At 43.1% G+C, this 25,125-nt stretch overlaps 1 protein-coding gene across 7 annotated transcripts in view; it reads right to left on the reverse strand.

The window, feature by feature from the left end:
- Nucleotides 1-12,052: 12,052 nt before the first annotated feature.
- Nucleotides 12,053-25,125, reverse strand: part of LOC138580197 (killer cell lectin-like receptor subfamily B member 1B allele B) — a 208,430-nt gene continuing 195,357 nt past the window's right edge. For all 7 annotated transcript variants that reach the window (XM_069650539.1, XM_069650545.1, XM_069650546.1 and 4 more), the window contains one exon: nucleotides 12,053-23,298. In XM_069650539.1, the coding sequence (XP_069506640.1) occupies nucleotides 23,175-23,298 (124 nt within the window). In that variant the 3' untranslated portion in view covers nucleotides 12,053-23,174. The remainder of the gene's footprint in view (nucleotides 23,299-25,125) is intronic.

The following is a 25,125-nucleotide window of genomic DNA, read 5'->3' on the forward strand; positions in this document are numbered from 1 at the left end:
TACTCACGAGAGTACAATGGAACAACACTTCTGTTTTCTGTCCAGATCAAAGTATCAGGAGGTGTATCATCAATCGCGGCATGCGTGCATTCATGCTTCGAGCTGGTATGTTTTTTTGCAGCCACGATAACATTGCTCCAAGCAATGCGGATTACTTTGAAGGAGATGGTGTTGCTCTATCTTCTTTGGGAAATGCGATGTTCTTTTGGAACGTAAGGCTTGCTTTCGAGAAGATACTGTAATGTTTGCAAGAGTAAAGCAAGAACAAAAAATACAAAAAAAAACATCAAATACCAGATGTCTGTACGGTATCTGGCCAAAAAAAAAAAGAAAAAAAGCTCTTTTCAGAGGCTACCTTAAAGGGGAAAAAGGGGAATAGTATTTTAATGTACCGTCGTCACGCTCTGATCCTGTACACGTCTACGAACATGGCGGTAGTTAGCAGCCAGCACATATGACCACCGGGTACTCAAGGATGGAGCCGCATGTAAATGAGAATGAGCGGAGCTAGGGATTGGTCCATAAAGTTCAGTAGGTGTGTTCTGACCGACGTACTTTAGTAAGTCCATCTTCTCCCTCACAGGAGACCACACAGCCATGGCTTTCCATGCTCGAAAACAGATTATCTGGATTTTGGGAGACTTATGAATAGATTGGTTGAAGGTGCATGCAGAAAGCTGCAGTTTATCTACAAATCTCGGATTTCCTCATGCGGAAGTGCACTGGCATGGCATTCGTGGCATGAGATGGCTGGACTTTGTACCTCTCTGTGTTACTTTACTGAAAGAGCGCCCTCCAGATATACTGATCATTCATTACGGAGGAACCAGTTTAAGCCATGTTGCAATGAAGGGAGGACTCGCAAAGCTCATGGACATGTTTCCAAATTGTGAAATACTTTTTTCCCGTATTGCACAAAGACAAATATGGCTGCGTTTTTCTGTGTTTGGTCCACAAATGGAGAAAGCGAGGCGCAATGTGGATAAGGCTGTTTGTGCCTTTTTAAGAGATGTTGGCATGTCCTCCTTCCACAGTGAAAACATTTTGTTTCGCAGCACTTTCATTTTCCGCAGAGATGGAGTCCACCTCACATATGCTGGCAATCAGATTTTTCTTCGCAATGTACAAAATGCATTGCGACCTCTTTTGCAATCACACTAAACTATCTGACAATCCGTTTTCACCAATCCACTGTTTTTGCCCCACACAACACACCACCGAAAGGCTCTTTTCAGAGCCGCCACTTACTCCCAACGTACACTTTTTTGCGTTTGCTCTGCTTGCACCCTCCCTTTTTTCCCCTACGACTTTCTGCAAACTGTTTCAGAACTCCGCAGGGATCTACGACCGTCACTTCATATTCTATTTTTATACTGAGAAAGGCGGCTCTTAAAAGAGCCTTTTCTGTAATTTTTGTTGTTTGTATGTTCATTGCTTAACAGCACACGGCACACTAGGAGAAGAGGCCAAAGGAGGGTAAGGAAGGGACACCAGTCACGGGGATAAAAAAGGGCAACTGAACAGAGAAAGATTTAGGGTGAACTTTAATTAGGTAAGGAGCAGATCTTCTGGTGCTCTGTGACTGCAGCCTCAAAAGCACTTTGAAAACTCTCCCCACTGCAGAGTACTGCATCACAATACGTGCACACTACTGTCACCTTTGAAAGGTAAGGGTCAACAGTATTGCGAATGGCTTGTGAGGCAGCTGGAAGGAGGCGCTCCCCCACAGGAGTGTCTCTTGTGGTGGGAGGATCGGATACCGAGGATGCTGTGGAGGGAGGAGCTCAAACGACTACGCTCTTCACATGGCACCACCTTGCGAATGTCCGCAGTGTGGAACTAATTGAGGTGTCGCTTCATGGTTGTCATACCAAAACTGTATGCACCAAATCTCCCGTGGCTCAGCACCACCTCGCACTGGTTACACTTCACCAGGTTCGCGCCTGCTTTTGGAACTTTCCCATAAACAGAAAACAACCACCGTACACCACTTCATTCTCTTCCTCATCTTCTTCCTCGATCTCTACATCCTCACCCATATATTTCTCTGCATGCCCTTGGTGAGGTGGTGGTGGTGGTGGCGGGTTTGGGGGTGGTGCAGAGGCCAACAGCAGCCATGGAAGCCATACCAATTAGTTTCCTTTGGTCACTACAGCAGTAAAGGCAGCACACCTCAATCTGATATAGCTACAAGGACAATGAAGATGAGCTCGGGGATGTGGCCTTTTGTAGGAGTGCAGAGGTGTGCCTCGTGACCGTCTTCATCCCCACAAAGCGGTACACAAATTTCACACAGCAAGTCCTGAGGTGCGCTATTGTCTAGGATGTGTGAAATTACATTTTTACACTCTACAATACTTTGCCTTGTGTTCACAAGTTCTTTTGTATTGTTGCGTAAGCACACAAACCAAGCAAATTAGTCCCCACACTCAGTGTAGGTGCGGTCACATGATGACGTCCTCAACAGATCCGCACCAGTAATAACAGTCCCCGGGACAGCAAATGCAAAGTGTCCTACGAACAGTGTTCGGGTTCTCAAACTAATTCAAAGTGCGACACAAGTGAGAAGGACAGTTAGGAACAGGCGCGATGTTCCCTGTACTTATGTTTGTACTGCGCATGTGCACGCATGCTATGTTCACTGTACGGACAGTTCCAGTGTCCTTAGGACAACAACAACTCCATTTTGTTTGCCTATGAACTTGCCGGCCACCGCGCCTGGACGGCACCATTTTGGCTGCGCCCGATACGGACCGCTATACTGCCCTTGACACACTCCCATTTTGCACCCATTCCGGACATCTGGTGTGTTCTACGAACATGTATCATCTCGTTTCCAAGCGGTACGGCGAAGTACTATATCCTTTGGACACCCCTTTATCTTTCTGTACGCACGATTTCAACAGATGGTGCAGTCACACATCACATCCGTCTTACTTCACATTAGTAAGGGTAGGTGTACTGCCTTTACAGCGCCCACATTCCATTCCTTGCGGATAGGTCGAACAGGTGCGCTGTTCGCAAACATTTTATGTCTTTTAAAAAAAAATTCTACACACAAACTCTTTCTCTACAACTACTGTACAAAAACATTTAAAACACACACACACACATCATTCTAAAGAAATAGCGGGGGAAGCGGACACTGAAACAAGTATGGGGGAATTAGGATTCAACACGGGCTGGTTATGAGGAAAAGATTTGTGAGGGGAAGAAGGGATGGATATTTCATCAAAATGACAATTTTCCTGTTCAAGGTTTGGGGATGGTTCACTAGGGAATGGAGAAGCAGGGCAGGTGCAGGTGGGGCAATGATAACAAACTTTTCCTCTCACACAGTCCTCCACAAACTCACTCCCATAAACTTTTAAAATTCTCATTCAACATGTCCATTTTCTGCTCTATCCTTTTTATCCTATCTTCTTCTGTCTCATTTGTTGCCCTTTATTCTTTTCTTTCCTGGTCTGTTAAAAAAAAAAAAAAAAACATACATACAATGGGCCTCATTACGACCCAGGCGGTAAGTTACCGCCTGGGTCGTACCTTTACCACCATGGCGTAAACTACGTTTACGCCATGGTGGTTGGCGGACTTACCGCCCCATTCCGAGGTTGGCGGGGGCGGTAAGTCCCCAATCCCCATTTACCCTTCCCCATTCCCATTTTTGCCCCATAGGGTATAATGGGAGTGGGGAAGGCGTTAATTACGCCACCGTAAATTACGGTGGCGTAATTAACATCAAGGTCCCTTAGCGCCATGGATTTTAACACCTGCTAAAAGCAGGCGTTAAAAGCTCCATGGCGCTAAGGGACCTCGGAATCAGGCGGTAAGGGTCGGCGCTGTTTACGCCGCCGTAAACCCCTTACCGTCTGAGTCGTAATGAGGCCCAATGCCTCTAAAATACTGGTCACTATTTTGCATATGCAGAGCAACGTGTACCATTATTGTCGCTGTCTTCAGACATTTCCCCAGGCGGGAAATACTCCTCCAGCCACTCCAACGTACTAGCCATTTCTGAGTCAAAACAACAGAAAGAAATTATTATATTATTTCTGCACCACATACCAAAAGAAAACTCACCCACATAAAAAAATGACCTGCACTCACTCTTTTGCTGTAATGTCCCTTCGTCCTACTGCGTCCGTCCACTGTCGTTCCTGGCTGCCGAGTTTCTGTGAAGTGAATACGCTGGAGGCCTCCTTTTTTTAATGGTACCATCCACTTCATTCTACATGGTTATTAAATGTGTTTGTTTTTTTTTCCCAGCTTCAGGTTTCCATATTGACTTATTACTACTTACAATATGTGTATGTTCTTCTTCTACGTTGCACACTTTTTGCATAAGACAATAGTACATTTTCAGCTACCCCCCTCCTCTTTGGGTAATGTTGATCCTGTCCAACCCCATCCGCAAACAGGAGCTCAGTCCGTCCCTTTCCAATATCAATAGGGAGGGGGTTCTGTATGTTCTATGTTAAATGTATGTCAAGTACGTACATTATACTACGTATCTCCCAAAATCACATGATTATAGTCTATATTCTGCTCAAAAACTACATTGCCACAATTTCATGCTTAAGTTCCACCTTCCAAAAACCTATACAATTCCCTACAAAACAAACTTTGTTAAGGGGACGTTATGGTTCAGTTGCCCTCCCAAAAACCAGTGAAATTCACTACAAAAAAAACTTTGTTGAGGGGACGTTATGGTTAAGTTGCCCTAACAAAAACCTGTACACTTCACTAAACAAAAAAAATTTCCTCCTCCACTTTATGCTTCAAATTAAAACCGGAAAACCCCTGAAATTCGACAGTTATGGTAAACTAAGCCCCCAACCCTGCCACCACCCCTGTGCACTGGTAACACTTACACCCAGACCATGAAAGATGTCATCTCAAATGTCAATGATGACATCAATGGCATCACTTGTTTAGCCCCTTTCTTTTCCTTCCCTGCCATACATATATATGTAAATTCAGTAAAAAGATTTCACTAAAGGAATGTTATACTTCACAGTGTAAACACACACCACTGCACATTCCCCCATTATAGTAAACTAAGCAACCATAACTCGCACCATCTACGTGTATTGCTAAGACTAACACCCAGGACATCAAAGATGACATCACAAATATCATTGATGACATCACATGTGTGCCTCACTTATTTTGGTGCATTGAAAAATTGCTAAATAATGCACACAAAAACACACCACTAGGTGGTTTAAAAACTGGATACATTTTTTTTTTAAATTAAATATTTTCTATTGAACACAACAATACATTAATCACATCCAACAATGTAGCAAGTAAAAAGAAACATCAAAATAAAATCTTTCTTTTAGTGCCAGCACATTCCAATATATGTTAGAGTTATTGGGACCAGAAGTAAACCAGCGACCATATGATGATCTACTTAAAAAGAAGAGGAATCCATGGTCTAATTGTGTACGTATATCAGCTGTCATTCGTTCAAATGTAGAAGTCCCATAGTAAAGAAAATGTGCATCAGTGCAAGTGCAATTAATACAGGGCAAAAACGGTCAACAAATATCAATGTTTAAATATAATCTTCCTAGAGCTCTGTTATTTAGAACATTTTAGCTCCAATTGCAAGAGTCTGGAGCTTAGTGGTGCAAAAAGTCAAAAAACGAAATCATTCTATATTGAACATGGTCCTTATCCATGTGTTCCTAATTCTTGGGAAAATGTATTGAAATCCTTAAATGAATGGTCTTAAAGTAATTCTTACTAAAAATACTTGATTTTCTTTAAGAGATTGTCTTAAATGAACATTTTCAAAGAAATCCTTAATGAAAATAGTAATTTTTCATAAAACGGTGGTACGATTAAAAAATCTTAAATCTCTTGGAGTTCGGTCCACTTCAATATATTTTTCTAAATTGACCCATTCCAAATCTTTTGCCATTTCATTTTTGCTCAGGCATTCGAACTTCATGAATTTATATCTTAAAGTATTTATTATTGTTTTGCTTCTGCTTCTAAATCCATTTAAATATAGACAATCTTGTATTTATAAATCACTGTTTGGCTGCTGAATACTGCTTCCTCCATGCACCGTTGTGATCTATTGTCTATTAGTGCAGTCTGTGCGGTTGGGCTCTTCACCTTCTCATGCATTAAGGCTTCACCATCCCAAATAGGTTCTGGGGGGAGTGCTATGACAATCTAAATATTTGTGGATGACTTTGGATCTTGATGTCATTGTTTTTGTTTTATTTTGGAAATGTGTTTGTATTCTATGTAATGTATTAAAAGTTGTCATTGTTAATATATAATACTTAATACAAAAAAAGAAATTCCCCAAAATCTTTGTATTCTTTAAGTTGAGGATTAAAGCCGCTTGCTAAGGCTATGCCCAGGAAATCCTTTGTCCCTCAAGTGAGGATCTAGCAGCTCACCTCATAGGGGCTGAGTTCCTTGGAATGGCTGAACTATGTGTGCTTCAATGGGAACAACTAGGAGTAGCTAGTGAGAAAATGGTACAGGAAAGAAACATTCCAACATTTTGGATTATTTCCTGCATCCCTTCGTCCTAGCACGCATGACTTCCTGAAGACTTAGGCCTTTGGGAATGACAGCGGAACATAGAAGACACTACAATAAGAAGTGGCTAGGATGGGCTCCTAACGGAGGTCTTGCAATACACTAATCCCTTGCTTCAGTTAATCTACACGTGGATTGGTGATCCATTCCTCTGGGGAATTGTATTTTGGGCTGTGAGCAGTTCACAGACCCTTGCATTAGGTTGGAGATATGTTTCTTGAAGGGATTAAAATAACCTTTACTTGACTGCCTCTGATGAACGTAGGCAACCTGGTGGAATAGTCAAAAGCTTGACTGGAGCTGAGAAACGGATTCCCAGGATACCCATTAAGTGTCCTCCACATGTAGCCATTTCACATGTGATAATTATTTATTTATTAATCGTTTGTAATGGGAGCTAAACCCAATAGGCCTCAAGGCGACGTTTGCACAGGACACAAAGGCATAAGAATACGGAAGGGAAGTACATTAAACAGATATGGTTTCACCTGGGCTAAGTAACGCAGCTAGTTAGTGCAAGCAGGTAAACATAGGATACAGAAGCATAAGAGCACGGTAGAGTGGTACACTAGTCGGGAAGTACCATTGGATAGTTCACAGTTTCATTGAGAGAAGGGTATTACGGAGGACAGTTCCTGGTCGAATAGCAGAGTTTTGAGTTGCTTACGGAAGATCCAATGCGACTGTTCCGCTCTGAGCCCCCAGCTCATTGTAGTCTCATTCTAGTGGTGATGAGTCTGTGAGTGTTCATAGGGTGGGTAGGTCTGGTTGAGTTCTCTTTAGTGAACTTCATGCGAAAGGTATCTTGGGGAGACATTTGCAAGACATTTGTGGGTAATGGCTAGTTTTTTAAAAAAAGAATACACTCACGGACTGGCAACCACTGCATGCTTCTTTTCACAACAAGGAGGACCCCAGTAATTGCCAACCTCTTTTGGTGGTGAGGACCCAGAGGTAGGTGAGGAAGGATTCTTAACTTCAGACAAACAGGGCCTACCAGGTCTGAAGGTAGAGAGAGATTCCAGTAATGATGAGGTGGAGGTGTTTAGTCCTTTGAGGTCGCCTGAAAGAATTGCCTCTTTTGTACAGTGTGGCAAATCATCTTGCAGAATGCACCACCATAGGCACGTTGAACCCCCCGTGCCACAGTGGCATAATCTTCCATTTAGTACACGCCGTCCTGCCGGGTGTGAGTTTATGATGAGGAAGACAGCTGAAGGACTGTCACCTCATTTTTGCTAACTCCAGGTGGATAGTAGTGTGATAGAATACCAATATAATAGTATAAATGCTATATCTGTGGAGGGAAACATCAGGTGCACATTCGGAGATGAGCATTAACAGAACCCAGAACTCGCCTGTATGGTCAAGTGCATTTATTTATTTATTGAACAATGTTTCCATAGCGTGAAAACAGCGAACAAAAGTGTTGGAGCGCTTTACAAAACAACCATACACAAAATGTATAATTCACAATAACAAACAGCAAATACATCATGCAATAACAATGAGTACAAATGACCTCACCTAAAATTAATCCCCCAAGATACCCACTATCTAAAACCACATTATACTCAAAAAAACCCAATCACAGATCCTAAAATCTCTAACATGCCTCAACCTTGTTCATAAAACGTACTGTACAACACGTAAAATCCAAGATGCTTGATCCCAAAGCCAAGCTTTTAACATCTTTCTGATGTTCAAGTAATCTTTGATCGGGAGGAGTCCTTTTGGGAGGGCATTCCAAAGGCTCGCAGCAGCCCTTGAGAAAGACCTATTCATTGAAATTTGGCACCTCGAGCTCAAGAGACTGCGGCTGCGCAGCCCCCTCTGACCTCCCGAGACTTACCTTTCCTAAATTCGTGCTCCGGCGACCGAAAGCATAATGCTTTATAGACAATAAAGAGCAGTTTGAAGTCCATCCTGAATTCCACAGGCAGCGATGCATATGTCCTTGCCCCACAGACTAAACCAGCAGCTGCAATTAAAAAGGACTTCAATGGCATAAGTGTTGTTTTTGAGAGCCCTGATAACAAAGAATTTACGGTATCAATCTGTGAAAGGACTAGGGAGCGAAAATGAGACACCAAAACAAAAGGCTTAACCAATCTTAGTGAGAATTCAAGGACATGGTCTGACTTCACCAGTGAATTCATCTGAGGGAGCAAAGATAGATGGGTATCCAGTGTAAGGCTCACAGCTTTTACTAAAGAAACACACTGCAAGGGGGCCCCTACAATATTTGCTTCATGGAACATGTGTATAGTCGACAGATCAGGCTTCACATGTGAAAATTATAGAAATTCAGTTTTTGAAGTGTTTTGGTTTAAGAATTGCAAAGCCATCCAACGTTCGATGTCCAGCACCCAATCAGGCTCCCGCCTGTCCGGAATGCAAGAAGCCCATGTGGATTGGGTAAAGCTACGTTCAAGATTTCTATGGCTTTCCATCCCAACCCAGATGGTCTTGTAATTAAAGAATTTGACAAGGGTTTAGTGATGCACTGCTTCTTCTTCCTAGTTGTGTGCCTACAGGGAGATGACACATAAAACCATGTTTGGCCTAATGTCATTGCTCTTTGTCCACCCCTCTGTCCACCCCTCTTTGTGTGGAAGGGAGTCTGGAAAGGATGTCACAGATCCCGAAAAAACATTTCACTGCTTTCTGGGTCAGAGGAAAATAAAGGCCAAACAATTGCTGAACTTAAACAAAATCAGGCACTATTCAAGCATTGGCATGGCCAGAAGACCAAGATGGTTGAGTATACAAATTAATAAACCCTAAATAATAAGCATGCATTTGGTTGCTGTTTATTTGCACTGCACTGTTACGATTGAATGCTCTTACTTTGCCCCGACTTTGTTTTGTGCTGGTATCTTTTCTGGGATGTTGTAATTTGAAAAATAAAACTATAGGTCCCAGTCAAGATCACTGTCTCAAATATTGCATAGACCTAAGCAGAATACGATTGGTCAAACAGGATATTATGCTATTACCAACAACCAAATATGTCACACTAGATAGAACTGGCCCTGTAATCCATCCCGAAGTCACTAAGTTTAAGGGGACAAAGTTAACAGCAAAAGGGAGTAATGGGTAATACACAGGGTGGTCATCCATCACACATTCGATAGTTCCCGCTGATCTCAAATTTACTTCTGGTCTGACTGATTGGTTGAACCACCATAGATATACTGGGCACAACATTACTGTCAAGTCCTAACTCGACAGGTTCATAGAAAGGATGAATGCATGTCACAACATTGAGAAAGAGCTGTCTTTGTCCTAGGTAGGGTTGATGGAACTTTTAGTTTGTGGAGTAGCTTAGTGGCTCTAGTTAAAAGGCCAAACTAGACAAAGCACAGACTTCATTTAGATTATAAATGACTGAATGCTGCTACCCATGTCCACAACTGGCAACCTAGGGGCTGGTAACCTACTGGCTTTTATCCGCCTCAATTTTGGAAAGTGGCAAATTGCCCTTACAGGTGAAGCAAAGGAGAAGTGAGTATTCTGCACTCCAGGCTGCCTTTACCAGTTTAGAAGGCTACCTTTGTCTTGCGGCATATCCCTGTCACATCGGATGACAGGCCTGGTGCCTAAGATTCAATGTTGATCATCAATATGATATAAATAGAGGCTCATTGTCAGCTGGGACAGACTTCAACATAAATTGGACATTTTGGTTCAGTTGCTTAATGTAGCCAAGCTGAAACCTAAATGCTAGTAAATGCGCCATGTGGGAAAGTGATCTGCAGCCTACCTGGACAACTAAGAAAGCAGGAGTAGGTTCTAACAGCTGGATCACATCTGAACATTTCTGGTATCAATATTCAATCCGCCTGATACCACTGTGAAAGCAAGAGTAATCCATACAAATACACCAGAAGCAGTCTGAGCAGAAGCTTGCTGCAAGGGTTTGCAGCTTCTTCCCGCAGAGCTCCTGACTACAGTCAGATAGTCATTGTTCAAACGCATGCATCCGAATCAGAGGCAGGTCTGTGCTTTCTCAAATGTTGGTGCAGGTGAAGATCAACTCCTGGCTCTGAACAGCAGAGAGATAGTGTGTGACACACTAGAGGGGGTGCTGCCAATGGAGAAAGAATGTTTCACAGTCATTGGGATATTAAGAATGTTCAGGTCTTACATTCCCAGCCCTTGCTTCCCTCTCAGAACTGATCACAGACCCCTACGGTGGCTGATTGGCTGGAAGGGAGTCATGTATAAAATACACAGCCATTAACATGAAATTTGACACAAAGCAAAACTTTGTTTAGAATCAAGTCGGACAATACAAAACCTAAGAGAAACTACTTCTTTGCAATGTTTATATAGGGCTGTTATTCAAGTGCAAATCGTCAGAATGTTGATGGAGTCTATCGACGCCAATTTTATGCAAATGTCAACCAGTTATTACATGGAGAAAAGGTTGATGCACCATGATGGCAGATAAGGTTGGTTGGGGGGATCAAGAGTTTTGAAAGATGTGAAGCGGACATTGGGCCTCATTCCGAGTACGGCGCTAACCAATGGCGCTATTAACGCCTTGGTTGACGCCGTACCCGGACCGGCAGCGCCTTGGTGGATGGCGGAATTACCGCCCCATTCCAAGGTTGGCGGGGCGGTAATTCCCCAATCCCCATTTACCCTTCCCCATTCCCATTCTTGCCCCATAGGGCATAATGGGAGTGGGGAAGGCGTTAATTACGCCACCGTAAATTACGGTGGCGTAATTAACATCAAGGTCCCTTAGCGCCATGGATTTTAACACCTGCTAAAAGCAGGTGTTAAAACCTCCATGGCGCAAAGGGAACTCGGAGTATGGCGGTAAGGGATTACCGCCACCGCTCTCGTTAGCGGTGGCCGCTATCCCTTACCGCCATACTCGGAATGAGGCCCATTGGGTTTAACAAACTAGACCACATGGAGTTCTTCCAATTGTGACATTGGCCATTGCATTCCCCGAGTAAGAGATAGAAGCTAGTTGAGAGCTTGCTCCCAGGAAGAGAATTATTAATGTTACTACCTCCCCAAAATGGATGGATAACAGCCATACGCAAGGAATCACTTAAGCCTAAACTATTTGGGCACCCTGGATTTACACAAGTTTGGAAAACAGAATTGAATGGTCAGTGGGAGGAAAAAGATTGGGCTTTAATCTACAGAGGTTCTAGAGGACCAATATACACTTCTATATAGATAGTATAGATCCTGGAAACGACTACATAATATATAATCAAATACTATAGCATTATGTTGGAGAGCAGGTGGTACAAGGGGATCGCTTTTGTATATTTGGTGTCATGCCCGGCCCTGAGAGACCCCTGGCTTAAAATACGATCGGCCATACAAAATGTTATGTTATGCCTATTTATACAATGCTACAATTACCAAAACGGGCATATTGGTGCTCAGAAACTGAGGACATGGAGCAGAAAAAGAGAAAAGTGAATATAATCAATAACGGTTTCAACAGACAACAGAAGGATAAATGATTTATTTATTTATTTTGACACTTATATAGCGCTTCGAGCCTGAAGGCATCTGTGCGCTTTCTTGCAGAAAAAAAGTTACAATTGTTGCAGAGGTTACATATTAAAAGGGCATTGTATATACAGTTCAAATGCATTATTATTGATATAGATTTTACATAGTTACATTTGGCAGGACAAGGATGGATGGTGGTGGTTCGAAGAGTTCAGCAGACGTGGGTGGGGGCATTAATTACCCAGGCATTTAGTGAAGAGGTGCATTTTGAGTTGTCTACAGAATTAGGATTCTTGCGCTCTAAGCAGGACTGGCAGGGTGTGCCATTGTTTGCTGGCAATCGTGGGTAAGCTACTGCCGCCTTCTTTTTGGAGCTTGAATCTCAGTGTTTTGAGGGGGTGTAGGTAGGCAGTTCTTGTGGGTCTTGTGAGGTGTGGTATTGTGAATTTGTCTGATAAGTAGGCGAGGGCCACCAAGTGGAGATATTTGTGTGTCAAGGTTAGTCTTTTGATTGTGATATATTTTATCAGTAGCCAATGGAGTTTTTGTCTTGTTGAGGAGATATGCGCAGATCTAGGGATGTTGAGCGCAGCTCTGAGGTCGTTATTTTGAAGGACCTGGAGTTTATGGATGTTGTGTATATTAGTGACAGCATATAATTTGTTACAGTAATCGAGTCGGAATAGGACTAGGGCTCTGGCCAAAGTGATGCAGCTGTCGGGTGATAGGAATTGTCTGCATGCGTTTATGAGTTTGCAGGTGTAGGTTGTGGCTGAGATGCTCAATGGACAGTGGTAATTTGTACAACCGATGAAGAGCCGCCACAGAAAAGGATCGGACACCAAATCTTGCTCGGTTAAACCGTGGAACCTGAATCAGGAGTGCTTCAAAGGAACAAAGAGAATGAGATGTAGTATAAATGTAGTATTTTCAATTTTTAGTGAAACTCGATAAACATTGGAAAAACACCCCCGGAAGAAAAAGTGCCTACTAGGTTTTAACTGAAAAAACACTGTTTGCCCTATTCCAGTCGTGCATTAGTGTGAGCAAGGATGGGAGGAGGTTTGTGTGGTGAAGGGGTGGCTGGAGAGGGGGCTTGTCAGACAATAGCAAAAGGGCCCTACTCCCACACATCTATGCCTGTTTGCTTTCTTCAATTTCTTCCCCTCCTGTCCCCTGACCGTATTAAAAACCACTGCACATTCAATGTTACATCAGTTTTTTTGTAAAAAAGAAATGTTTATTCATCAGTGGTCAGAGCTATTTTGAGGAATTGTAGACACATTTGAGCCATTTTTGTGGTTGCTGCTTCACGTCTACAAATTGGCTAAAATTACTCCAAATAGCCCTTGACCACTGACACATATTTGCAAAAAATGGTTCAACATGGATTTCTCAGTGTCTGTTTGTGGCCACAGTTTGTGCCCACAGACTGTGTATGTGTATCTGACCAGAGGAGAGCAGCAAAGTGTCAGCTGCCTGATGGTTTTAAAAGGAAAGTTATGTGAAACTTTCATGTAAGTCATGGTCACCTCCAACCTCTTGTGGCTCTCTAGAGCAACCGCACCCAGCAGCCCATAAGACGCTACAGGCACCTTAATTGCTGCTTAGCACTTTCTTTCTTCAAGGAGAGTTTTTAAATTAAGACAATATGCTCATAACCTTTCCATGTGAAGAAAAAGAAATGCAAATGGGCATTTCATCCTGAAAGTACATAGAATAGTTAGTTGCCTAAATCTATGCCCTCCTCCTAAATCTATGCCCTCCTCCAGGCCAATATGACACAGAACAGTTATAATTAAATAATTACTTACTAAGTTATTTTCAAATGTTTATATTTAACACCAAATACATTTGCAGGGATGAGGATCTGGCAGTGAGGCCAACGCCAGTTTTGCGACAGAAGGGGATAGGCTAGTTCTTGGGTTAGATGACATTACTTCTGCCAGAAGGTGGGGTAGGCTTCAGGTCCTGACTGGGTGCCAATTGATCTATTTACGGACACACTAGTTATATGGGCTCCTGTTTTGTGGACTTTTTCTCAGCATGTATTAATTTGAATATAGTGCTGAAGTCGTGGCGTCATACCGAGATTGTGCCAATTTATAAAAAGGGAGGGAGAGAACATCTGGCAAATTATCGCCCAATTTCACTTTTGGACAGCTCTGGCAAACCTTTTTGCTAGGGGCATCTTAAAACATGGACCAAAGATAATAACATCATTAGCACTCTCCAGGCTGGCTTTCAAAAGAGAAAGGCTACGGTCAATCAAAGCTTTGTTTGTTTTTTCATATTTAGAAGTATACAGTCTTACGAAAAGTCAAAATATATGCCGTCTTTGTAGACCGTAAAACGGCATTCGACAGTGTTCCCCGGGACATGCTTTGGCGGGTTCTAGCTAGCAGCAATATACTGTATCATCTTATAGCGACCATTGAATCGCTTCATAATAACAAGGCAGTTGTTCATTTTGGGTTAGCTGGCGAGGTCACACCCCAATTGAACGTCACCAATGGGGTGAGACAAGGGTGTGTCCTTGCCCCTCTTCCATTTTGCATATTTATAGAGGAGGTAATTTCAGCTTTACTCAATGAATGCTTTGATCCCCCGAGGATGGGTTCTGAGAAATATCCATCGCTCTTCTTCGCAGGTGACACTGTTTTACTATCCACTTCTCCACATGGGGCTCAGTGCTACCATGGTGTAATTTATGACAAAGTCCAGGGAGTTGAAACTGCTCCTAAATACTGATAAAACCAAAGCAGTGGTTTTTAAGCCTAGGTTTGCTAAATAACAAACTACCAATATTAGGGTAGCAAATTGTAGACTAGAACAAGTTAAGATATCTGACTATCTAGTGAGCAGCTTCCATGAGGATGGGTTCTCCACAGTGCAGTTGTATAAATCATGTGTCACTTTAGGAAAACATAGCGGTGCTGCGCAAGCTTTTTTTGACCGGCATGGAAGGGGGGACATTTGCAGTGGAGCTGTATAAGAACCAAGCTGTTACCTCTGCTCTTTTTGGGGCAGAACTTTGGGGAAATGTGAATTCTGCAGCACTGGATAGAGTAGAAAACACATTTCTCAAGGATATTCTCATGCTATCCTGGGGGCCCCCTAATATGCTTATCCATCTTGAAGTAGATCTATGTCTATGACCTCCATTAAACCAGTGTTGTTTTGGCTATGGCTATGGTATGCTCCCAGCCTGGACATGTATCGTAATGCACTGATTCATCTGTTGAGCTTAGAAGGAAGAGTGTGTTTACCATCGGCTGCACATATCAAGACCACCCATTATGATACCCATTATAATTTAGGGCAGTATGGCCTATGGTAGCATCCATTGTATACTACTAAAACCATGTCTGGTTGCATTAAGCGATTGCTTGTGGACACTATTAGGAAGAGTATGGTGGAAGATTGCCAGCGCCTGAAATTGGGTCCAGGTTATTTGAGGAGCAAACAGGAGTTATCAACGCCCTGGCCCTCTTCGTATGGTTGCATGCTACACCCCAACTTCAGGATGGGTATTCTTAGGTTGGTTTCTTTCACCAAATCCTGGGATACCAATGGTTCGGCCATCTACCCACTTTGCGGTACCAGTGAGGATACAGTGTATCACTTTCTATTATTTTGCCTTCGATTGGGAGCTCTGCAAGTTCTCCATTTGATACCTATATTTAGATCTGTTAGCATTAGCATAGCCTCAGAAGCACTGTTGATATGTAAAAGTACAGAAGAGGTGAATATTGTTTAATGTGTCACTAAATGTATTCATCGTGACTGGCTATTAAGATCAAAAGAGCAGTGAGTCATTTTTATATTTCCTGTAATATTTGCCGAGGACAGATTAATGCTTCAAATTACTGCTTTACGGGGCTGCGAGATGCATTGCTCTCCCCCATTTGTGTAGTGTGCAATCGAATTACTTATTTTTAGTTACATTGCATTCGCATAATCTGCTTATATTGAACAGATGCCACATTGTAAAGTACAACCTTTGTGGATTTGTAATATATGGAAAATCGTTTTTTTTTTAAATTATATTGTGTATTTTAATTGATTTTAATGTCTTATTGATGACATTTGTTTTTATTTATATATGCGATTGCAACCAATGTATCATAACTTTTGTAGCTAGTTTTATTAGGCATATCATCTGTAGTTATATAACTTGTGAAAACAATTTTTCTAAATCTATTTTTAAATAAAAAGGAAAAATACAAGACACACTCTGTAATATCAGATGAATGTGGAGGAGAGTTTTTATATTTGTATGCAAATCGTATTACATACGTACTTGTTTGTGCTGGATAAAAGTGATTTTGATGATGATAAAAAGTATTTATTTTTGGTAGAATGTAATATATTTATCACATCATAGATGAACCCTGCACAGTGCCCACACACAAGGCCCTCACAAAAGGCAGAAGCACAAGACTGCCAGTGCCTGCCTCTGCCTGTCTGAGCCGGACTGGCTGGCACCCAGCTCACCTAGCAGCTGTCCCCACGCTCCCAAATAGCCTCCTTGACCTCCTCCACCAGCCCTGTGAAGTTAAGCTTTTGCTTATGTCGCCTGATAATGCGGTTTCATGTCCTTATTGCTTATTGAAATTTGCCTGCAGAGCAAACATGTCTATGTCCCCCAATATACTTCTTACCACCACTGCTTCCCATCTCCTCACCTACCCCTCTCCTCTCACAGATCCTACAGACATCTACAACAACCCAGATCCACCTACCAGCCATCTCCCACACCCAAGTCTACACCTCTCCAGACAAACCCTCAACCACTGCTGCACCGCCAGCAGCCACTGCCCAACCTTTTCTTCCCCTCCTACATGTTCATACCTACCACCCCTTGATCCAACCCAGCCGTGCACAGGACCTGACTGCTCCCATCACCTCTCCTCTTGCACCCAACATCCTACACCACCTTCTGCCTGCTTTCCCCTCTTCCACCCACTCGCAATATTAACTTCTGCACATAAACCTTAAACTCCTGCTCTGAGCTACCAACACCTGCTCTCACCTGCTCTCACCTCCAGCACTACTTCCCACACACCCCCTGCTCCACCTCTATTTCATAACACCCCCATTACTTACACTTCCTACACCCCCAACACTTCCACTGCACCTTGATTTAACGCCAGATCATTGACTGCACAGACTCCTGACATTTTGATCAAACTATTAGTGACATTGACCTGCTGGCCATCACCGAATTCTGGCTCCACACTGCCTCTGCAGTGGCACTCTCCTTTGCCATTCTTTCAGACTATGCAATGCTCCATACAGACAGGATCATCATCAAAGGCGGTGGTATTGCAATCATTTACATGGACTCTATCCCCACTCACTCAGTAACCATCAGCTCCCGCCTAACTGTGAGATCCTCACTGCAAAACTCACCTTATCCCCTAACACCACCATCTCCATCAACCTCATCTACCGCCCACCAGGGCCTCCAACCACCTTCAAAGATGATCTCTCAAAACTCCTCTCCACTAACCTCAAACCCAAATCCAAGCTCCTCATCCTAGGTGACTTCAATCTCGGCTTCAACAACCCTACAGACAAAGATGCCACTGCACTTGCTAACGTCACTTCTGCCCTAGGCTGCACCCAATGCATCCCTACTCACTCTGGAGGGTGCACACTCTACTGGCTCGTGGGTCACAATTGTTACACCACCCTGTTCTCCAACACACCCTGTCCATGGTCAGACCACCATATCATTACCTTCTCCATCCCTACTCTTAAACCTCACATCCGCCCCTCTAACACCTCATGTTGCACTTGCAACCTCAATAGTGACCGACTCTTGCTCTTCCTCAGCAACTCTAACCTCCCTTTCAACTCTTTGCCAGATGCCAACATCCTTATCGACCACTACAACACCCTGCTCTCTAGGCTGTTAACAACCGTGCCCTGCTCAAGCTACACAAACCCAAACACACCAGATGAAAAAGATCTTGGTTCACCCCTGACCTCCAAGCCATCCATCATAAAAAACATGCAATTGAAGTACACTGGCCTTCATCCCCAATGATCGCCAACAACTCTAATTTCTCCGATACCTCGAAGAATCACTGCCTCTAACTCAAGTTCACGAGAACTCTTTGCATCTCCTGCAGCCCCCCTCCACCTTTGTGAAAGTTGATTTCTGGTGCAGTAAAGTACAAGATGCCATCGTAGGCAAATTTGCCAAACTGCAAAACAAAATCAACTCCAAACAAATCAAAGGCGATATCGGGCCAGCCACTCACATCAAGGAATTCGCTGAACCACTACTACCTCTCAACACCTTCATTATCAATGCTGTCTTCACCTCCTGTTCCATCCCCTCTTTCCTCAATGAATCCTGGATCACTCCTCTCCTTAAAAAACCTACACTTGACCCATCCATCCCAACCAACTATCGCAGCATCACCACTGTCCGCTTCCTCCTAAACATCATCGACAGAGATGCCTATATGGAGATCCAGAAAATTCCAGGAGGAACACCACATCCTCAGGCTCTGCCAATTCAGCTTCTGCCCTGGCTATGGTACTGAAACAGCACTACTCGACCTAAAGAACCAACTTGATGATTCCAGAGACTCTGGCAAACCTGCACTTCTCCTGCTGCTAGTCCTTTCAACAGCCTTCGACCTTTTCGACAACCCTACACTTTGCCACCATCTCATCACCTCCGCCAACTTCTCTCCTGAAGCTCCTGAAGCTGCTAAATGGTTTTCCTCCTTTCTCACTAACAGAACATCGAAGGTCTTCTCTGGTGAGTCCCCCGGCCACGCCCATCTCCCTCAAGAATCTTGTGTTCCCCCCACCCTCAACAACTTATAAACAAAACCCTGATTTCGACCACCTGAACTCCCTCTGAATCACATATACAAACTACTCGGATGACACCCAAATCCTCATCCCCCTCTCTGTTGACCACCATCATGACTCTATCAAGAGAAATACCATTTACAAAACCATCCAAACCTGGATGGCCTGCCATCGTATCTGCCTCAACTATGACAAAATGGAATTTCCACTTGTTGAAACTCCTGCACGACTTGCCAAACTCAACCCAGCCTTCCAATCAATCAACATTGATGGCCACACTATTACCATATCCCCAGATGTGAAAACACTTGGTGTCTATTTAGACGCTAATCTCAGCACACATCACATCGCGTCCACTGCAGCCAATGCCACCAAACTCATTAATGCAAACAAACCATTGCTCTCCACTTACAATCGCCTCACTATTGCCCAGGCCATCATCGGCTCAAAAATAGATTATTGTAATGCACTCCTATGTGGCACTACAGACAGGAACCCGAACAAGTTCCAAGTTAAACACAACAACACACTCTGCGCTGCCTTCAACCTTGGCAAGCATGACCACATCTCAGACTCAAGAAGGAGAGTCCATTGGCTCCCCATCAGAGAAAGGATCAATTCAAAGTCCTCTCCATCACTCACCGTTGCCTTGCAAACAGAGCCCCATCCTACCTTTCACAGAGAATCAGCAGACACAGTGTCACCAGACCTCTACGCTCTACCCACAGCCACGGCCTCACTGTCCCAGGTTCAAGCACAACAGAATCAAGGGTCAAGTTCCCCAGTCTCTGCTGACACCCTCTGGAACTCGATGCCACTCCCTCTGCATTCTGAACTATCGTATCACACCATCAGGAAACAGCTCAAGACCTGACTTTTCAATTAACTGCTCTGTTATACTCACTTACCCCAACACTGATTGTTACTCTGTAACCAGTGCCTAGTTTCCCCTGGACTTTGTGCGCTTTATAAATGCAAAAATAAATATAATAAATAGAAATTTGTCGAACAGTGAAACACAAACAGGTAACCCTTTCACACATTACATTTTGTTAAAAGCCCTTCAAAACCCAAAGGCCATTTATTAGCATTGTGCTGAATAGCATTCTGGTATCTGTAGTCTCCCAGTAAATATGGGGGGAATAATGCAACAATTGTACACTTTTTCCCTAGCATAGTTCTATAAGGATTTATATACTTGAGTGAGTACCTTACTATGGTATGTGTACTTTTCAAGTTATCTTTACAAAGCAGCGTGTTGTTGAAAGCCAGACATGGGGGTGTCGAGGGGAAATGATGAGAGGGCAAGTGAGTCATGAATATTTGCACAGGATGTGGAAAAAGAGGCTGCGATCCTGGAGACTGGTGCAGTTATTTTCCAATAATTGTGGCTGATTTTCAATGCACAAGTAAAGGATACATGTGGGTGGACGGCGCAACTTATTTTTCAGATAGTGGATGCAATATTTCACTGTGAGATATGTTCACTTACTGTTTGTATGTACATTCATTGGTGCCAGCTTTTGATTTTAGGTATGGGGCAAAAGTTCCCACACAGAGTGAAGTGAGAGAACCATGCTCATCCCCAGTCAAAACAATACATTTTACAGCACATGTTGCAGCAGGAATAAGAAAAAAGTAATATGATTTGAAGGAAGTTAGTAAAATATAACATATCAGCAACAATCGCCAGACCTACTGAGTTGCCTTTATGACATTCTGCTATAGGATCCCCTGATATTCCCGCACACAGCAAACAGTTTTGGTCTGCTCACTTGCTCTAATCAAGGCTCTGAGGTACATTAATGAGACTCCCTTCTCATTTTGGAGTGAGCAGCACTTGATAAACCTAGTTATTATTTACTTGGAGTTTATTTCTTTTGACAGTCAAAATTATCCTTATCTCAACCAAAGTCAGTGCTCCCGGGTAAATTCTTTTTATCACAATATGCCTTACCTGCTAGAATTATAATCCACTACAATGCAGAAAATGTTGTTTTCACAAATCAAAGTCTGAGCAAAGAGTTCCTAAATAAGTATTGCATGATTTGCTAGAATAATTTTTAAATGTTAAATATTACCCGATTAACCTATTCATCTGTATTCTCCAGAAAGTGTTCATAAGATCTTGCTCTGAGAGATATTACCCTACTTATGCACGCAATGAGACAATACATTAATATTTGTGTGTTTACACTGGAAAAACAGTTATCCGGAGGGTAAACAGGAAAACACTGATAAGAAAACACTGGAAAAACATGATTGGAATTAAAAAGGAAACAATAAGTATAATGGCACAACTTTGCATGCAGATATTCAGAGCCAACATGGTAAAAAGAGCGATGCACAATGCAAGGGGCTTTAAACTCCACCTATTTAGAAACGAAGTACCGGGGAAACATGAGCGCAGAGAGGGTAGCAGCAGCCCTAGCGGATGGGTTCTGTAGGATCTAACGCTGATGCAGGAGGTAAGCAGGCGGAGAAAGGCAAAGAGATTATAATAGTCGAAGATACCAGACATGGAAGAGGAAACCACCAGAGTGTGAGAGTGGACAGGAAGAAAAGGAAGGACGTTTTTCACAGTAGCTTGAGTTTGGAATAACACTTCTGACAGACTGCACTAACTTGAACCTCGACAAAGAGGTGGATCGTTTAAAACCGAGGTCTTTCACAGCGATGGCAGGCCAAGATGTTGTTGGATACAACCTGTTTAATCCTATTGGGTTTACAGAGATATGATCAAGGGCAAGTAAGACTCTTAACCTATTACTGGCTGTAGAACGGCCCCTCAGTACATTATGGAGAATGCCCGAGCCCCCTACAAAAGGTTTGTGGTTGTCAAGAGTTTGAACTACGTTCATCATGGAGCACCTATCATATATTCTGCAGGTTGAAGCATCCACAGTGATGGCCACCAATCCTAAAAAAAGCAGCAGAACACTGCCAGAATCTTGATTGTCCTACGATAAAATGAGTTTTGTGATGGTTTGATTTACAGAAATTGAGGGGAGGGGTGAATGAACATTCAACGAGGAGGAGGGATACGCTAAACATAATGTTACCTGTTATTGAGCAGTTATGATATGCATCTATGTTCGATGGAAAAACAAATCAACAGTTTAGGAAAGTTCAACGTCCATCAGAATTCTGGGCAAGAATTGTGTAGAGAATCCGCAAGCCTTCAGTTCAGACCCCCAATTTTTGGTGTTTCTTGAATTGTGTGTGTCCATTCATCCCTGTGGCACAGAACATGCATGCACGCTTGTTCTGTTTCCATTAGATACTTATTAGATGGACTTAGTAATCTGAAGATGGTGATTAAGTATGACATGATATGATATGATAGTTTATTTATATAGGGCCTGTACATAATGTGTTTCAAAGCGCTTCAAGGCAAGGGAGGGAATAAGGGAAAATACAATGACATTCTTACAGGCCAAGAACAATAAGAATGTGAAATTAACTATCGTACTAGGCCTGGTGACATTTCAGATAGTACAAGAGATAAGACATAGATAAGGAAGGGAGGCGGCCATGTGAGAAGGACATGGAAACAGACAGGCGACTACCGTACTAGATGACATTTCTGGTAGAGCCAGGGAGAAAGCAAAAGGTGAGGGAGAGGGGTACAGAAAGGGAGTGGAGGAACAAAACAAGCGACTATCGTACTAGGCCTGATGACATTTTAGATACTGCTGGGGGGAAGGGGGGAATAGGTAGAGGGGGAGGAGACAAAGAAGGTTGCTATCATACTAGGTCAAGGACAATTCTGATAGAGTAATTGCATAGAAGAAAGTAAGGGAAGGAGCTAGAAAAGGGAGAAAGGGAGAGGAGGAGAGAACAGAGAGTGAGCAGCGAAAAAGTGGAGAAGCAAGAGGGGAGAGCGAATACAATTTCAGAAGTCAGTAGTAACACATAATGTTGCGAGAGAACAGCACATACAAGCCAGGATTCAAGATGAAAATTTAAACAGCATGATTCAGGACCACCATGTGTACAAGATGCAGGAGAAATCCAGCATGAGAGTTGGGAGTGGGTAACGCACCGTATGTCAATGAAGTCCATAAAAGTCAATGAAGTACAATAAAGAGATGGATATGCAGACACTAATTGTCCTTATTTGGGCTAGGTCTGAGAGTGTGTGTGTGTGTCTGTGTGTGTGTGTCCATCCAAAAGTGTCCAAGGAAGGCCTACCAGACCAAAATGTTAATGCATTTGTATAGTTGTATTATATGCTATTTTCTTCAGAGCAGATGGCACATTTCTGATTGTGCGGCAGGTTAGGTCTTCAAAGCCTCCTTTTTGCAAACCCATGGCAGTCTGGTACTGCAATTGGCTGATCCAATGGTATACGAGGCTACTGTGCCACATCCATTTTCAGACTGGTCTGGCTCTTTCAACCACCTGCAAGGAACAGAGGTAATAAGTGAGCGACTAGTCTCTTCACAAAAAATTAAGGCTCATACATACATGTACATCATTTTCCTTCCGTTGGATCTACAGCAAAACCAATACATGTTATTTGCTAGCCACAGTTGGTAGGTAGGATTATGCTGTATTAGAACACATTTGTGTCAAAACCCTCTATAGAAAATTCTTCTGATGGCCAGTCTATGCTTCACTTTGAGTTTTTATGTTTCAAGTATAAGCTGAAGTCATGAGAGACCCGTCTCTATCTGGCTTTGAGGAATCTTGTTGATGTATTTTGACTCTAAAATGCTAGTTTGCATGGTTCACACCCCATATTTTACATTTAGCTAAAAGTATGTCGCTCTCTGCCTCCTTGTTCTATAAACTTTGTACACCTTTTGGACTCAACATGGATTCTCAGCATAATAGGAACAGTTGGTATTTAGACTTAGGGTGAAAGATGTCGGATATTGAGTGGAATCGTATTTGCGCAGGTCCCAGCAGATTTGAGATTTATTTGGAGCTGCGGTACGCACAGTAAAGGATTACTCATTATGTTTACTGGTCCAGTGGAAAATGTGGTCCTGTAAGTTAGGTCAGGACGATATCTGTTAGAACTCCAAAAGTGATGTTTTGGTTATGTCAGAAGGTTGAATTGTTTTGGGGGGGAGCTCCTTCAGCATATAGATCTTGTGTTGGGTCTTTCTCTCCCTCATAGGCAGAGGCGTAGACAGGGTAGGGCCTGAGTGGGCAAGGACAACCCACAATCTGTAAATGCCCACTCAGCAGCACTCTGTGGGTATTTACAAATGTTATGTCACTGTGCTGGGCCCAACTACATTAGCTTCACACCCCACTCATTAGACAATTCTGACTACAACTCTGCTCGTACGTCTATGATCTGTGTGTTGGGTCTGTAGCCTTCTGGTATTAATTAGCCTGCTAGTAAGCTCTTCTGAGTTTATAGAGTCTATTGGTGGTTAAAAAACATATGGTGAAGCTTTGGGAGAGTGATGATGTTAAGCCTACTGTTGACAAGTGGCTGTATAGCTTGTCGATTCTCTCCAGCAGAGAGAGAGTGTCCTTTCAAATTGAGCGGCAACAAGAGGCGTGGGGTTTCCCCCACTGGTCACATGCCCCTGGATTGGCAAAAGGGCTATGCAGTTCTCTGTGTGGCAGGGACCACAGGGCTCCCTCTTGTCATATTTTGCATGAGGCACGCTCAATTACTTTGTTATGACACAGAGTAAGTGATAAAAAAGGCATTACATAAGATCAGTGCCTTAGGGTTTATGAAATTGTTGGGTAAGAGGGAATCCTCAGGTAGGGTAGGACTACTGGGGGTCCCTGATTCCAGAACTCATCGGAAGCCCAACAACTCCCTTCGATGCCAAAATGAATGCAGCAGGAGTCCAAGCAAACAGCAAGTTTAAACTGTGGTTTTATTCTGGCCAGAAAACACACAGGGATCTGCGCAGGGAAACCAATCCAAACGCTATCTCACTCAGAGCCTGGCTGCAAGCTCTTTTCTAAGACACAGTGCCCTGCTGACATCACAGCTGGGGTCAGTTCCCAGAACCTGTCTCACCCTGTGATTGGGTGCTGAGTGATAGGTCACATATAGTTCTCTTGTAGGAATCATTTGTATTGGTCCCACGTTGCCAGTGGCTGGCCTGGCTGTCTCCCCATTACCTAATTCTAAACTGGTGCATTGTGAAGGTCTTCCCATCGGTTTAGCTGGAGCAACATCCCTGAGACATAATTTCCTCTCAGCTCGAATGTATCTCCCCAAGTAAAGGTAACTGTTTGCTTTCTGCATCA

Source organism: Ambystoma mexicanum, chromosome 3p (genome assembly GCF_040938575.1).
Source record: "Ambystoma mexicanum isolate Mex_15411 chromosome 3p, UKY_AmexF1_1, whole genome shotgun sequence".
NCBI classification, from domain to species: domain Eukaryota; kingdom Metazoa; phylum Chordata; class Amphibia; order Caudata; family Ambystomatidae; genus Ambystoma; species Ambystoma mexicanum.